This window comes from Nyctereutes procyonoides, unplaced genomic scaffold (assembly GCF_905146905.1).
Source record: "Nyctereutes procyonoides isolate TBG_1078 unplaced genomic scaffold, NYPRO_anot_genome, whole genome shotgun sequence".
NCBI classification, from domain to species: domain Eukaryota; kingdom Metazoa; phylum Chordata; class Mammalia; order Carnivora; family Canidae; genus Nyctereutes; species Nyctereutes procyonoides.
Genome location: NW_026575052.1, coordinates 51,795,435 through 51,812,947, shown reverse-complemented (window position 1 = coordinate 51,812,947; position 17,513 = coordinate 51,795,435). Strand labels below are relative to the sequence as shown.

Below are 17,513 nucleotides of genomic sequence, written 5' to 3'. Positions count from 1 at the left end.
CCTGAGACAGGGAACCAGTCAGGGGTGGGGACTGGAGATGATGACAGCTAGGGCTTAACAGCACCTGCCCGGAAGACGAAGACAGGTCCCAGCACTGTAACCTGCTCGAGGTGAGAGGGGCCTGACTGCTGACCACATCCAGACGGGAGAAGCAACACGGTCACTAGAAATCCCACAGGAGGAGGCCCCAATTCCTGGGCCACACAGCTTCTCAGCTCCCAGAGACCCTCGCTGCCCCCAGCAGGCAGGGGTGGTGTGGACAGTGCCTCGGGCAGGTGCAGAAGAGGGGTGCTGGGTGGGCGGCAGCTCAACAGGCATCGCTGGGTGCGTGTTACAGGAGGGGTATCCCGGGGCCAGAGAGGAGTGCATCCAAGAATTATGTAAGAACCAGAAGCAGTGAAATGTGACCGACCAGTGGAAATGAAAGACAAGAAGGGAAAGAAGAGACCTATCAAAGATAATCCCAAACGTCCTCAGAGTTTTGTTCACTGTTACCCAGATGTGCAGCAGTGCACCTACGGGGCGGTTCCGAGTGACAAGGAAGCGTGAACATGGGGATGCCCTCAGAGTGGATCCAGGGGAGAGACCCCAGGTGCCGAAACAGATGCCAAGAACAAGGAAGAGTGGCCTGAGCTCCCATTTTAGAACGCCCCACCTGTCACAATCCACGGTGGAAAGGTCGGAGTCAGAACCTTGACACAAGTCATTTTTCCAAACTACACAAGGAACTAAAAGATATTTTAAATGCAAATGTGCTAAATCCTATTCACAAGTAACCGTGAGATCTTTTAACACTAACGTGGCAAAGGGCAGGGGAAGGAGAAGAGCTGTTTGTGTGCTCTCTGCCCACATCCTGGGGATAATCGATGTCACGTTAGCCGCTTCTAATGCCAGCAACGTCGGAACGGGAAGTACAGCACCGAGTGCTAGCAGTGCCCAGAACGAAGGAGTCACCGAATCTCTCACGGAATCCAGGCTCCCGGGCAGGAAGAGCCTCTGGAAGCCACTCGGGTAACTCGCTTCGATTTTCACTTCCCAACAGGAAAAATTAAGCCACTCGCTATATTAAGATAGTCAAGTCACACAAGGCTGTCACACAGTGAGTTAACAAGTCATCTGTAAGGCTTCCAGACACCGCCCAAGCACCTCCTTACCGATGTGGTGAACACCAAGGAAAACTCCCTGGTACATATTAACAAGCGAAAACATACGGGCACCTGGCAACTCAGCCGGAGAAGCGTCTGCCTTCAGCCCAGGTCATGATCCCAGGGTCCCGGGGTCAAGTCCAGTGTCGGGCTCCAGGTTCACTGCTTCTCCCTCTCCCTCTATCTCTCCCACCCACCTGTGCTCTCGCTTACACTCTCTCTCGAATAAATTTAAAATCTTTAAAAAAATAGAAAAGGAGAAAACATCTGTCTAAGCTGTACTGCTGAAAATAAAATCTTTGCAGATGAGTATCTGTTCTAACATGTGGGAGAAGCAGTAAGGAAACGTGAACCACGACTAGCAGCAAATGCTGCAGACTAGCACAGTGAGCGTGCTGGGGGTGGCGTGGAGGGCAGGCCCCGGGGGCCTTCCAAGGCTCTGCCGAGGCTCTGCTCCCTGCCGGACGCAGGCTCAGCTCCATTCAGGTTACCCCCAAGCCTGAGGCAGCCCGACACGAGCAAAATCATAAAGAAAAAAAAATCAATTTAACACTGTAAATAATCTACTTGGTGGTTTTTTTTTTAGATTCTATTTTTATTTATTCATGAGACACAGAGAGGCAGAGAGAGAGGTAGAGACACAGGCAGAGGGAGAAGCAGGATCCATGCGGGGAGCCCGACGCAGAACTCGATCCCGGGACCCCGGGGGTCAGGCCCTGGGCTGAAGGCGGCGCTGAACCGCTGAGCCACCCGGACTGCCCTCTACTTGGTCTACTTGGTTTTCATCAAAGTACCGGACATAATTCCCTACCTCTGCCAGAACTGGCATGTTTCTTTCTTTCTTTGAAAACAAATCCACAGCCAGCTAACGCCTTCCTTCTCTGAACCCTCTGAGGGGACCCTGGCCTCCCCTCTACCCTGTCCTTTGTCAGCAGTACTTCCTGAGTGAACGCCTACGTTAAGCGACGAAGTCTTAAGCGACTAAAGGCTAAGTTAAGAATAAGTCTGATTATTCCATAATGAGAGAACGTGTTGCGATAAAGATGCACTCAATTAAAAATGAACTGTTCACACTTCTTCACTAAAGAAAACTCTTACCACTGGAATTTATTAATTAGTCCATCTCCAGAGAGAACGATGTTTAAACTGCTTTAAAAAAAAAAAAAAATGGGGGCACCTGTGTGGTTCAGTCAGTTGAGCGACTGACTCTTGATTTTGGCGCAGGCCATGATCACCAGGTCCTGGGATCGAGCCCCATGTTGGGCTCTGAGCTCAGTGGGGTGTCTGCTTGAGTGTCCCTCTCCCTCTCCCACTGCCCCCCACTCGCTCATGCTCTCTCTCAAATAAAAAAATAAATACTGGGCAGCCCGGGTGGCTCAGCGGTCTAGCCGCCTTCAGCTCAGCACGGGATCCTGGAGTCCCGGGATCGAGTCCCACAGCGGGCTCCCTGCAGGGAGCCTGCTTCTCCCTCTGCCTGTGTTTCTGCCTCTCTCTGTGTCTCTCATGAATAAATAAGTAAAATCTTTAATAAATAAATAAACCCTTAAAAAAAATTACAATTGAATGTAAAGACATGCCATCCTCCCGTCCGACTACGGCCTGAGCACACAGGCCAGCTCCTCCTGCGCTCAGGTGCCTGGTGGGTCTCCACCCATGTTCGCAGCACAGGACAGGCTAACCGCTTGGGAAGACCAGACAGCAGAACACTGCCCAGCAGGGGAAACCGGGGAGGGGTCTCCCTCGGGAGGCCGCCCGAGGTCTCCGTGTGGCCACAAACACAGGGTGCTGGGCTGAGGGGAACAGCTGCACCCGACAGGACAAAGCTCAGCCAAGGCTCTGCGGTTTAAGCCTCAGTACGCAACCTCTCCCTAACTGCAGCAAAACCTCACGATAATCACACAAACGGACTTACACGGTTTACCTTACCAACAGAAACATGACCTAAGGATACAACTTTTAAATATTAATGGCAAATGTTTAGTATTTGAGGAAAGTGGGGTGAGAACAAACAATGCACATGTAAATGAAAGCCCCACGTTTTCAACACCATCTTGGCCTGTGTGGACACGGGGTGCCCGTGATGGAGGCACGGCCAGTTCGGTTTCCAGTGAGGGCCTTCCTGGATTATCTATATGTCCTCCCACGGCTGCCACACAAGCTCTCTGTGTCTGTAAGGACACTAATCCCATGGAACCAAGGCCCCAGCCTCAGGACCTTATTACCACCTCCTTAGAGGCCCATCTCCAAATACAGCCACACTGGCAGGTTAGGGCATCCAACTGTGGGATGAGGGGGCAGGGGGGTCACATACATCCAATCCACAAGGTACTACAGATTTATCCTAAGCTTTGCAAGTGTCCAGAACCCAACCAACATACCCCGTGTCGCGCTTTCAGGGTAAGTAAAGGTGCTGCTTACAGTAGTGTCGGCAATGGGCTGGGGTGTCGGCAGCTGGACAGCGTAACTCCAAATGTGGGCGGTCTGATCTCCAGAAGCTGAGGACAGAAATGAGGGGACAATTACGCAAGGTGCACACATGTAAAACGTGCTTTCTGCTAGGCTCTGTCACTCCGGGATCCTGAGCCACTGACAGGAGGTTCAGTGTATGATTAAGACAGTGGTTAAAAATATCCCCCCGGGCAGCCCGGGTGGCTCAGTGGTTTAGGGCCTGCCTTTAGCCCAGGGCATTACTCCGGGGTCCTGGGATCGAGTCCCACATCGGGGGATCGAGTCCCACATCGGGCTCCCTGCATGGAGCCTGCTTCTCCCTCTGCCTGTGTCTCTGTCCCTCTCGCTCTCTCTGGTCTCTCATGAATAAATAAACAAAATCTTTAAAAAAATATATCCCCTCTTTCATTTTGCGGTAAAAAGCTACGAAGGGCCAAGCAAAATTTACACCTACATTTTATCCACCATCTATCTAACCTCAGGACTCTAGTAACCCATCACACGCTACGCTGCAGCTTCTGACCGTAAGGGTTCCGAGGCGTTCCCGTGCAAGTGTGTGTTCCCTCCGTTCCATACGGATGGGCTCACCACCTGCCGGGCCCCCGTGAGTGCTGAGACCTTACCTGCCCCCACCAAGCGTGCAAGGTGCCGCTAAGACGGGGCCGAAAGACAGGGCAGTGAGGGCACACACCGGCCCACGGACAGGCCAGACAGGTATCTACACTCACCCTCACCGGGTACCTGCATCCCACCCCTCACCGGGTACCTGCATCCCACTCCTCTCCGTGGCTGCCGATGTCCCCCAAAGCAGCCTGTGTGGGTGGTGCACATATCCTGTGCTGTCACGGGAGCTCCCCGGCTGACCTCACGCAAACCCCCGTCGTGCAGGCCTCTCTCCAGCGCCATGTGCTCTGCTTCGGTTTCCAGCAGCTCTTCTCAAGTGTCTTCATCTCCTCCCCGCCCCACCTCTGCTAGTCACTGGTCTCCCTCTTCACGGTCACACACCCAACAATTTCATAAGGTGGACAGTCCCCCTTACTTTATTCCCCAATTGTTCATTCAGGCATCAACTAGCTGTGGCCGAGGCCTGTTCACGCAGGGGGCTCCCAAAGTGACTTTCCCACCACACTCTGCTCCCATGGAAAAGCACCTGATCAGCCCCACGTTCATCCTCTGGCCTCTATCCCACGGGCCAAAGCCAGGCAGGCTTTGCTATCCACCATGAGGATACGGCTGGCTGCCCACAGCCGTGGCTGCTCACCCAGGCACCACCTCTGCCACTCTCACACTAACACAGACTTGTACTTGTACTTGTGACAGACCATGTGGCCATGTGACTTGTGACAGACCATGTGGCCCTCAAAAATAAGAACATTTACTTCTGGTCCTTCACAAAAAAGCTTGCTAACTTCCACTCTCTCCAAACATTTAACCATTTAACCTTCAAGATCACTGCCAGGGTCCCCAAAAGTCACAGGAGACTATGTGTCTCAGACTCCTCAGCCCAACAATGAAAGTGTTTTTAAAAACTACTATATCAGAAAGGGACACAGAACATAAAGACTTCTAACTCTGGGAAATGAACTAGGGGTAGTGGAAGGGGAGGACGGCGGGGGGTGGGGGTGAATGGGTGATGGGCACGGAGGGGGACACTTGACGGGATGAGCACTGGGTGTTATTCTGTATGTTGGTAAATTGAACACCAATAAAAATTAATTTATAAAAAAAAAAAAGAAAAAAAAAACTACTATATAAAATGGTAGCAAACCCACACTCCCACAGCCCAGGAGCCCTACTCAGAAAGGAGTAAAAACACTGGCCCCGCAGATCACCAGGACCTGGGCCACTATTTTCCCCCTCTCGGTTTCAGGTATGTACAGGATTAGGAACTCGGCAGCAGTGACAGGGCTGCGGAGAACCCAGTGCCCTCGGCGGAGAAACACCCAGGGCGAGCAGGAAAGCGGGCAACCAGGATGGGTGTCATAGAGGACCTCCCAGAGAGTCACCTGCACTCTTACAGGAGCTCATCTAACTCACGATCCATGATGGTTTTAAAAAGTTCTACTTGATGTGCTTTTCTTTCTCCATTTCTCAAGTTTCACACAAAACAGCTACTGATGACCTTGTGACTTTTGTGTAAGGCACCAGTGAGAGGCAGCTCTTTCAAGATCATCAATAACTTTGCTCAAAAAGGAAAAAAAAAGAAAAAATCAACATACCAGTAAGAGCCAACTGCTCTGAAGGATGAAACTTTATAGAATTTACTGCAAAAAAAAAAAGAAAGAAATTACAAAAACAGGTTTAAAATACTTATCACCACTACAGCATGTATCACAAGAAAACTTTAAAAGAATTATAATAGTTCAATATTAGATCCATTCAATTAGGCAACGAATAAACACATTAGAGACTAGAGACACAAAAACACAACTGAATATAAACTATCATGTCAACAAAGTACAGACCACAAAGAAGAATACGAATAATCTACTTCTTTTCATAGATAAAGAAACCATCTAGAGTTAAAATACTTCAGGATGAAACAGAAACCACACTTAGACGACATATGGACAAGGAATACAGCAGGCGCAGGGTGACAGCCCACCCTTCCTCCTGTCCCGTTCAAGGAGCCCCCAGGAACGGAGAAGGCAGGCCCCTGCCAGCTCGGGGCAGGTCAGGATCAGAGCGGATAGCGTCCTCCTCCAGGTGTGGTAATCTGCCCACCATCTTCCCAGGGGGTGCTCCTGCGCTGGATTGCATGATGGAGGAGGGAGTGCAGGGACAAGACAGCAGCAGGAGCACACAGAGGCTGGGGCAGGTGGAGGCTGGGGGCACACGGAGGCCAGAGGGCACATGGCGGCCGGGGGCACATGGAGGCTGTGGGGCACACGGAAGCCGGGGACATGCAGAGGCTGGGGGGCAGGCAGAGGCCAGGGAACGCAGAGGCTGGGGGGCACGCGAAGGGAGGCCAGGGGCACCCGGAGGACGAGGGCACCCGGAGGACGAGGGCACATGGAGGCCGGGGGCACGCGGAGGCTGGGGGCCTAGTCGCTGGGACCTCCCTGCCCCCAGTGAGCTCATCCTGGGGAACCGGCAACCCTGTCTCCCAGTCACCCCGACAGAGCTGACCTGGATCAGGGCACGGGGGGCATCAGCCATCACACCCACACAGGAGCACGTGCACGGTGTGCAAAAGAATACACAGGAGTTTCAGCAAACCGGAGCAAGGGCTTTCTGGAAGATTCAGCCAACTACATCACTGGGATTCTATTTTTCTGAGGAACTGGAAATGCTAGAAGACACCCTATTAACTCTAGACGACAGATCACTATGGAAAGAGCCAGTGGCAGCTGTGCCTAAACTACCAACGGCCATGTGGAGTAACGCCCCAGTGTCAAGGGGCAACTGTAAGATCAGCAGCCACTTTGCACCTTTACGTCTATGTGACCTGGAACTCATTCCTGGTGACGCGGGGCACAGACACAGCTTCTCTCACAGGCCCCATGAGGTATGCGTGAAAGAACATGTGCTGAGTGCTCAGCCAAGAACTGGCATACAGCAGGCGCTTAATGACTGTTCGCAGCTGCCATGCTGGCTATATTTAGCACTGTTTACACCGGCATAATACATGACACCTAGCACGGATCTCACTGAGGGACAGTGCCACTGAATGGGTGCGGGACTGGAGACAAGCTCAGGAGCCACGGGCAGCGGGCGGGCTGGAGCTACGCCGCCCCCCAGTCAGCACATCGTGGCTAATGCAGAAGAGGACAGGGAGCCCCGCAAGCACCCTCGTCAAAGACTGGCGGCAGCCCCCACACGCAGCTAGCTCAACTCCCAGGGGCCAGCCCGGGAGCAGACACGTGGTCTCCACAGGGAGCTTCGAAGACACCCGATCCGTACATGGTTTGTGTGCTGACTTTAACACAAACGTCAGAGGAATAGCACACGGAGAAAGGACAAGCTCCTGCACGGAGGCCTCCAGGTGGGTGCGGCGGCTCCAGCAGGGGCAGCTGCGCAGCTCAGCATGGGACCCTTGAGGCAGAGGGCAGGTGCACAGGAGACCCGCACGCGAGGAACCAGCCAGGACGGACATGTGTCGCACCACCTACAGTGAGTCACACGGATGAGAAATCCCAGGGGGCAGAACTCCACCCTTTAGTTTCAAGGGACCCTCCAGTGGGGAAAGCAAAAGCCAGGACACAAGCGACACACACACAGTGCCCTGGAGGACAGCGGCCGCAGAGGAAGGGAAGGCCAGACACACCGGCGTCCCACTGCATGTTACCCGGCCTCACCAAACCCAGGGCAGTGCTGCACCCCATCTGCTGGCACAGAAGGAACGTGGAAGGGACACATGTAGGACACCCCGGAAGAGCTGGGGGTCAAAGCTGCCAGCAGAAGGGGAGGTTCCAAAGAAGGGAGAAGAGCAACAACTAGGGAACAGAGATGTTGCGCTGAGTCTGGCCACGGGCAAGGAATGTCACACGAGGGGTGGAGCACAGGGATAAGTCTGGGATACACAGAAACCAGCCAAATAAAAAGGCAATGGCAAGTAGAGCACGTACGTGGACAGCTGTGAACAATACACACGTCGCCATAATTAGATAAATCTGAGTATCCGTTTGACAATGCGTCACGCTGTAGCTACTTGGCGAGGACAAGAGTGGAGGGTGACATATGTGGCAAGGGAGCAGGTCAGGTCCTCGGTGCCTCAGGAAGAATCACTCGTCTAAAGCTCAAAAATTCAGAAATAATAAAACAGGCTATTCAGAAAAATGGAAGAAGAAAGCAGAATACATGAAGCTGTTAAAATGGCTCCGTGTTGGGCAAGTGGAGTAAGGAGGCAGGGGACTGCGGTCATACTTTACAGGCGGCCAAACATCCACTTCATTCGTAGGCGACGTGTACATGTTTCACCGTATACAGGTCTTTCGAGGAACAAGCACGCGGCAAGGAGACAAAGGCTGCAGCACACGCTCACTTGAGCACCGCCTCCACCTGTCCAGGCGCAGTCCTGCGGCCACCAGAAGAGACTCCGTGTGGAAGGACACGAGACCCCGACGGAGGGGTGTGGCTCACAGCCCCAACAGGACAACCGATACGCCCCCGCTGCTCGAAGGGGGCTCACCCAGGCCCGCAGGTGGGGGCACACCGAGCTGTGGGGCGAAGCCAGGCACCCCCTGGACCTGTCTGCTGTGTGGGGGGAGAAGGAGCCGGGAGGCAGCACACAGGCTGGCGTGGAGGGCCCCCAGAGGGCAGTGTGCAAGATGCAGGAAGGGGCCCCTGCAGGGGGCACTCAGGAGGCAGGAAAAGCTGCTGTGCCTGCTGCAGCAGGAAATGCAGGCAGGAAGCCCAGCGAGGACAGCAGCCCCTCGGGGCCCCACTACACGCAAAGCCGCATCAGGCTGTAAAGGAACCTCTGAAATGAACACACGGCCTTTGACAAACATGTATTTCAGTTCCAAACTCGCTGACCTGGGGCTTTCTAGGCAACGGTAAAGGCAACGCACACCAAGTCCTACCTGCGGTCAGGGCGGCTCACACTGCTCCAGGCACAGCACCTCCCTGACCACCCACCACGGACCCACCTGCCCCCGCAACCAGATCAGCACACTTCCCATCAGAAGACACCGCCCGCTCAGGGTTGCTCACCTGACCCCACGTGGCCCGAGTACTTGACCAGGCACCTCCCCGTCTCTATACTCCACAGCAGAGCCGTGTGATCTGCAAGATCCAAAGAACAAGAGTAACTGACCCATCACCAACTTTATGGCCATTTCAATAAAAGGGAGAAGTTACATTTTCACTAGCATCTCTTCTACACTAATCTATAATTAACTAATCAAACCATTTCCGAGGAGACAGAAGTTTGTGACCTGTCAACTGAGGCCAGGGATGTAGTAAATAGAAAACCAAGGACTTGGGACTCCCAGCACCTTGTCACACTGACTGCATCTCGCCTGAGTCCCTACAGGACAAGACTGTTGTTTTGTTGAATTAACACTTTCCAAAGTATCACGGAACAATGAAATGCAAACCCAAATTCAGTTACGAATTATTTAAAATAAGAATATTCTTTTGGGCCTTTCTTCTCATATAACAGGAAAATCTGGGAAATAAATGCAAATGATCCAAACAGGATTTCTGAGATAGGGGTGCCTGGGTGGCTCAGTTGGTGAAGCATCTGCCTTCAGCTCAGGCCATGATCCCAGTGTCCTGGGATGAAACCCCACATCAGGCTTGTGCTCTGTGTGTTAAATAAATAAAATCTTTAAAGAAAAAAAATTCTGGGACCAAAAAGGACTCTTTCTCATTTAATTGTAATTTCCAAACATGGTGAAATGCTCGTGTGTAAATATAATTTTAAACAAGAAAAAGAACTTTCTTCATGGTTCTAACTGCTGCAACATTTTCTACTTCTTTAAAAAGCAGAACCAGGGATCCCTGGGTGGTTCAGCAGTTTAGCATCTGCCTTCGGCTTAGGTCATGACCCTGGGGTCCCTGGATCAAGTGCCTCGTCGGGCTCCATGCATGGAGCCTGCTTCTCCCTCTGCCTGTGTCCCTGCCTCTCTCTGTGTCTCTCATGAATAAATGAATAAAAAATAAACAAAAATCTTAAAAAATAAAAAGCAGAACCTAGTAACTTCTCACAAGGTAGAAAGGTCATTTTCAACAAGTGAGCACCATTTTTAACTTTAGCAATTTTAATCTGAAAGAGTATTAGGTTATACACCTTGGATAGCTTTCAAAAAAACATCTTTAATGAGAAAAAAAGGATTTCTGATGCCTGCCCTGGGAGTCCCATAGGCAAACAGGGCTACCAGGGGTCCTGCTTCCACTTAAATCCTAGAACGAGACCACACGGCCCCTCCCTCGGCCGTGCCTCACAATTCAAGCAGATACGCACTCAACTGGGAGTAACAAGAAAGCCAATCAAAAAACTACCTGGTCTGTGTAAACGACATTCTCCCTTACGCTGCCGAGAACAGTACTCTGACCTAATGCCAGTGTCTGCTCACGCCGACACACGACATCACACCAGCGGACTGCAGCGACACCCGCGGAGCACGCAGGGCCACGTGCTTTGGTTTCAATGACTGTTAGGCCTCCTGCCCGCGTCCAGAGCCAACGCTGCCACCAACATGGGCAGGTCAGGTGTCTGCACTGGCTATTGTGCCCGAAGTAGAGGGAGTAGCTGCGGACTCACCAGCAGACGCAGTGCCCAGCACCACGGGCTGTGTCCTCGCCACGCTGACGTCCCAGATGCCATCCCTGTGGCCAATGTATTCCTTCACAAGCTGGCACACGGCCCTCGACGTGGTGGTCTTGAAGCTGGAGACGATCTAAAACCGTGACGGGAAGGAGTATTATAGACAATTTACTGACCAAATGCATTTAAGTTTAAAAAAAAAAAAAAAGGTAAAACTGAGTAAGAGCTCTTGAACTGCGTAAGCCTCTGAACGGGCTATTTCAAGCATTAAGGGAACACACCGTAAGTGTAAGCAGCAGCATCCCTCCAGCTGGGTGTCACAAAGGAAGAACGAAGGCCATCCTAAGGCCTCGGAAGACCCTGACACCCCTGGCAAATCACGTGTGTCCTCCCACGGAGAAGAGAAGGGTCTGTTTACACGCTGCAAGGCTCTTCTACAAATCCAAACCATCAGCCAAATTTCCAGATTCTTTTTTTTAAAAAAAAAAAAAAAAAAAAAAGAGCTGCCAGGACATGAAAGTTGGGAAGTTATACACACACCCTTAAAATTGCTTGAATTATTGAGGAATTTTATTTTTTCCCCATTTTTGGTAATTTACACCAACCACATATTATCAGGAGGAAAAGAGCCCAAGGTGGGGAGGAATCCAAAGACGACACTTCTAACAGACAAGGTTTGTCCAATACTGTTTATTGAGCGCGTGCTTGGGGCCGGCACTGCTCTAGGAGACGCACGTGGAGCAACAGCGGCCCCGGCCCCGGGCAGCTCACAGTCCAAAGGGAACAGACAGGAGAACCACAAAGGTACACACGAGGGTGACAATGGTCTCGTATGATACAGCAAACAAATCTCACTTTCTCTTACAAGGAAAAATAGAAAGTGCATGAGAAAGGAAATAATGAAACACAACTCTGCAGAGTTTGGTTTTTAAACTGTTCTCAGACGGAATGGCTTTTCAGCGTTTAAGCAAATCAGAATAAAAGATTAATCAGAATAATAAAACTATAAAATCAAGTGAAAAAGACAACTCTGTGGTATTAAACAGCTATTTTGAACACTGATATAACAAAGCCCAGAAAATCAGTCTAAATTCATTCTTAGGATAAAGACATTACAACACGATCCACTGTTACATCAACTTGGGTGTGAACAATCCAACTGTCCTCTGAAGCCGAGAAGAACTAATACAGCATGTGTAATGAAGACGGACTCTTTCGGCAGAAATTCGTCTGACTCAGTTTGAATTTTATAAAAGGACTTGCTCAAACGCAAACCCATCTTCTTTTTCCTTCCGAAAGCTCCTATCGCATCTAAACTAGTGACACTTGACCCCACAACACAGGACAAGTTCTCTGCTGGTGTAAGGTGCCACCAGGACGTTCAATAACGAAACACGGGAGAGAATGGAGCCCGCCCCACATAAGTCTGAAGCTTCCTGCCCTTTCTCACACAGATGTGGCTGTCCGGAGACATGAGCCACCGCAGCCACACTCCTCGCCAACCCCACGCACGCAGGAACAACAGAACGTCACCACTCAACACTCATGCCAACCCCGAGTCTGGTGGGATTTTGGAACCAGACAATATGCAATTCATTAATGTTGTAACAAATCACTTCATGTGTTGCTTCCAAACGCTCACTACGCTTTGTTCTTAAAAATCCTGACTCCCTCAAGACAGCAGAGGCCCCACAAAGACTGAATCACTCAGAGTGAACGTTCATGACAGAAAAGCAGAATGAAGTGACAAAAGTGATGCTTTCACCTGACGTCCTAGTTATCGTTTTAATTAAGATGCAACCTAAAGCACTTCAACAAAACTGGAAGGGCTTTTTCACAGTGAGAGTGAGTTATCTTTATAAATACGTGTATGACGGACGCCTGGGGGGCTCAGCAGTTGGGCGTCTGCCTTTGGCCCAGGTCAAGATCCCAGGGTCCTGGGATTGAGTCCCGCGTCGGGCTCCCTGCATGGAGCCTGCTTCTCCCTCTGCCTGTGTCTCTGCATCTCTCTGTTGTCTCTCATGAATAAATAAATAAAATCTTTTAAAATAAATAAATAAATAAAAACATGTATGTACATTCCGCAAGTTTCTCTAAAGCAACTGCCACTTAGACAGGCACACCTTCCTCCCGGCAGACATGAGCGGCCCGTCCTCAGGTGCCCAGGAAGGCAGGCCTCTTCTGGTCTGCTGAATGCACGTGGGAGCACCAAGCACCGAGCACACTGCTTGCCGTCGGGGCTGAGTCAGGAAGCAAGTACTGCTGCCTTTAAGTGCATTCCCGCCTCGTGCTACCACCAAGAACACACGCCGCAGCATGGATCAGAGTCCACGGGTCAGACTCTGGTATCAGAGTCCTTCCTCAAGTTTTAGACAACATCTCACAATATTATCCCTTTCTGCACACAATAAAGATCAGTAATAGCATATTTCTTATACATGGACATTAATTTGAAAGATCTAAAATAACTGGGGCTTTAAATATATTGTAATATATTTTTTTTAAAAGCAGAGTATTCTAGTACGTATCCTTCCCTTGGCCCAAATCTTGGTTTTCACTAATGCCAATAAGGGATAACTTTACACACTCCTTGCATCTTCTACTTCAGCAATACCCTAAAGGTCCCCAAATTCTAACACTGTACATTGTATAAATAAGGTGTACCCGGTGGAATGAACAATATACTTCAAAATAACATACCGAGGTCAGATGACGAAGAACATAATCTTACAACACGTTTTGAATAAAAGTTTAATGCTAATACATCTAAAAACTTAAATATAAGCTAAATACATAATAAATTTTTTTAATTAAGCAGTTACTTTAGAGTTATCAAAGGAAACACAAGAAAATGTAATCTACATTCATATTAGAAAATGTAATCTACATTCATATTTTAATAACGAAGAAGTACTAAAAATTTTCAAATCAACAGAAGCAGCCGTAGGACCACATGTGCTCTACTGACTGCAGTTAACCTCACCGTGGACGTCCTGCTCAGTAACTCCAACCCCAAGGAAAACAATGGGAAACGCAGGACGTTACCAAGAACTACTTACGCTGCCACAGCACACTCACCACAAATTTCAACTTTTCCCTCAGGTTTAGCAAAAGGAACGTCCATTTGTTACGGTCATGAATTAATTTATCTTTTGTATATTCAAAACACCCCAAAGTAAAAATGCACACAAAGTTACTGCAAAATATTACCTTACCGCAGAACTCCCTCCTCACAGGTAAACTTGTTTCCAAATAATTAAATCCTTGCCACTTTCAGAGGGTCAGAACAAGATAATTTTTTAAAAACCAAAAATCACAAGTGTCCCTATGAGCCCTGGAGACAGACCTTCAAGAAGATACGATACTTAGAAAACGAGAAAGAGGAGGAGGCTAAACGGGGAAACGTGGCTGTGGCTCAGAAGCACATCTTCGCTGCTTCCCAGCAGCACATTCTCCACACGCAGAGCCTCTGCCCCAAGCCACAGAACAACGCAAAATGTCTCTTCCCTCAAAAAAGACAACACGTTTGACCTTCAGCAAGTACCCGGGCGGAGCAGCGGGCTGGTGTGCACACCCAGGGTACTCCCTGCAAAAGCCCAGCGTCTCTACACACCAGAAGCTCCTCTTTGCCGGTTACATATTTCTAACTGGAAAATGTGCAGCTTCAAGTACACGTCGGCGCAGCGCAAATACCACAGGAGCGGCCCGAGGGCCAGCGCCCGGCATACCTTGCTGGTGGAGGCCTTGTATGTGGTCTTCAGTTTCTGAGAGAGCTGGCTGGTGCTGTGGCTGGCTGCAGAGACAGAGAAGGGACAGTTGGGACACCCGCACAGCCGCCAGGCGGGCCGACCTCAGCGGGGCATGCGGAGGCCAGCCAACTCCGGCTCTCATCCCGCACGGGAGGACGGTGGACGCCGAGGGTGTGTCTGTCTGTGCGGGTGAGGCAGCCACAGCACTGCGACAACGAGAGGCCGGGCTCCCCAGGGCCTCCTCCCCCCTCTCCGCCCGGGCCTGCCCAGGACTGCTGACAGCACCGAGCAAATCAGTCCACGGCCCAAGCTCAGTCCCACGTGCCCCCACCAGCGGGGAGCGGGGCAACCCCAGGGGGAAGGCCCTGGGGGAAAGGCTGGGGCAACCCCATCAAGCGCGCTCACCCTCACCTTTCGTTTTGAGCTGGCCCTTACTCAGTTCCGCACCGTCGATGGCTTGTCCTTCAGCCGCTAAGCGCTCATTCAGAGTCTCGATTTCCCTACGCACTGAGAATAAAAAAGTGGTTTTCAAAGACGTAAGACACGCACTTCCCGAACCTGAGTACAAAAGAACGTCAATACAGAAATACCTCTAATGCAGGTATGAACGTACCCCTGAGGCACAAGATCACAGTTCAGAGAGTTCTCAAAAAACTCAAGACGCCTGTCAGAGACTCGGAGCCCCCTCCCTCCGGCGCTCCCCCCCCGCCAGCGGGAGGACTGTGCTATCAGGGCTCTGGAGCATGGCTCCTGGACTGCACTCCAGCTCTTTGTACTTTACTCTCTACATGGACAGTTTTCTGAGACCGTCCAAAATTTAGTGAAATGTGTAGAGTCCAGCTAAGGACGCTGAAATTGGGGTAAACACACACCATGACAAAGCGTGGCCACTGCTGTGTGGCACCACAGAGCGCCAAGCAAGGATCCTATACAACAGACGAACTGAGGGACAGTGAGGAGACGAAACTAGGAAGCACAGAGCCACAGCACAAGAAGAGGAAGGACATTAGTCATCAAGAAGAGAATCAGCAGACACTCAGCTGAGGCTCTTCCTGGCACCAAGGCCTCCGGAACAGGCCTCCTCGTCCACCCACAGGGATGAGCAACACCCAGGGAAGGGACCTGGCCACAGACCCCAGCCACGGCAGCAACGCGGCAGGACCATGACGCGGCCACACATCCCCCCGCGCCAGGACCGTGCACCTGCCACTACGCCATGCCACCTCCCAGCACCGGGCACCCTCTCCTCAGGCTCCAGGGAGATGAAGGGGCTGGGTCAGGCCACGGAGAGGCTGAGGGCAAAGGCTCTGAGCTGATGATCCACCTGAGCGCTCTTGCTTGTTGCTCACAGGCCATGGGGGCGCCCATCAAAACCAGTCAGCATGAAACTGTGTAAACTCAAAGTACCTCTAGCATTAGTCGTTTGTGATCCTATAGTTGTTCTTTTTTTTTTTTTTTCAGTAGGCTCCATATGGAGAACAAGGCAGGGCTTGAACTCATGACCTTGAGGATCAAGACCTGAGCCAAGATCAAAAGTCGGACACTTAACTGACTGAGCCACCCAGGCACCCCCCTGTAATCCTATTCTTTTCTTCAACCAACTGCATGAATTCATAAGAAAGAAGGCCTTACATCACAACAGACACTCACTAACACTTAGTCATTACAACTGATACTTTAAAGAAAAAACCCTTAAAAATCAGAAGCAGTGGAGATCCCTGTGGCTCAGCATTTTGGCGTCTGCCTTCAGCCCAGAGCGTGATCCTGGAGTCCCGGGATCGAGTCCCACATCAGGGTCCCCGCAGGGAGCCTGCTTCTCCCTCTGCCTGTGTCTCTGCCTCTCTCTCGGTCTCTCTAATGAATAAATAAAATCTTAAAGGGAACCCTGGGTGGCGCAGCAGTTTGGCGCCTGCCTTTGGCCCAGGGCGCAATCCTGGAGACCCGGGATCGAATCCCACGTCGGGCTCCCGGTGTATGGAGCCTGCTTCTCCCTCTGCCTATGTCTCTGCCTCTCTCTCTCTCTGTGTGTGACTATCATAAATAAAAAAAATAAATTAAATTAAATTTAAAAAAAAATAAAATAAAATAAAATCTTAAAAAAAAATCAGAAGTAGTGCATGGTACCTAATTTTTACTTCATAAAAACTTTGAATAATCTATAAATTTCCAAGATGAACTTAAATAAGAATCCAAAAACAAAATACTAAATTGTCCAAGAGCAGAGTTTAAATGACATGGGATTACATTCTCTTCACTACAGATTCAATCACATCACTTAGTTCTAGAGCAAAAATTATTTTAAGGCAAATGCTGTTTACTACTACTCAATTCTGAAATCATGGCAGAAAGCATGAAGAGCAGATTATAGTTACATTTGCATAGTATAAATTTTATCAACACACACCTTAAAAAAATAATTAGCACTGTGAAGTCATGGAACAGTGAGTAGGTACAGGACAGGTTTGTTTCCTGATGTTCCACAGGGAAGCTTGAATGCACATGGCCTAAAGCTGACAAGTTAAAAGCGAACTACGTTTACAAAAATAATCACAAGAACTAAAAGCAAAAAATGCAGAAAATGTTTTCCTTTGCAGAATGGAATAGGTCGACAGGCAAGAGTAATAATGGTAATTATCTTTTTATATTGCTTCTTTTTCTTTTTTTGCAAGTTATCTCTACACCCAATGTAGGGCTCGAACTCACAACCCCAATATCAAGAGCCAACTGAGCTGGCCAGGAGCCCCTATGCTGCTTGATTCTTTAAGCAAAGGCAGGCATTCCTTCTAAAATAAAATTTCAAAAGAAAAAACACAGCTAATAAGCTAATTAAAAAATTCTTTTGATTTACCTTAATAAGTCAAACAGATAATACATTCAGGAAGTTCTCAATATACAGTGTACTTTATGTAGGAGTGGTTATGAGATGCATTTATTTTTCATAAAATTGCAATGTGGCCA

General features: G+C 49.9%; 1 protein-coding gene across 5 annotated transcripts in view; it reads right to left on the bottom strand.

The window, feature by feature from the left end:
* The window catches only part of WDR37 (WD repeat domain 37), a 55,832-nt gene that overhangs the window by 21,622 nt on the left and 16,697 nt on the right, over positions 1–17,513 (bottom strand). For 4 of the 5 annotated variants that reach the window (XM_055331164.1, XM_055331163.1, XM_055331165.1 and 1 more), the window contains 6 exons: positions 14,967–15,062; positions 14,535–14,599; positions 10,804–10,939; positions 9,249–9,320; positions 5,813–5,857; positions 3,564–3,640 (listed from right to left, as the gene is read on the bottom strand). In XM_055331164.1, the coding sequence (XP_055187139.1) occupies positions 3,564–3,640; positions 5,813–5,857; positions 9,249–9,320; positions 10,804–10,939; positions 14,535–14,599; positions 14,967–15,062 (491 nt within the window). Of the gene's footprint in view, positions 1–3,563; positions 3,641–5,812; positions 5,858–6,198; positions 6,714–9,248; positions 9,321–10,803; positions 10,940–14,534; positions 14,600–14,966; positions 15,063–17,513 lie in introns of those variants that run through there. The other variant, XM_055331167.1, reaches the window with a different exon arrangement.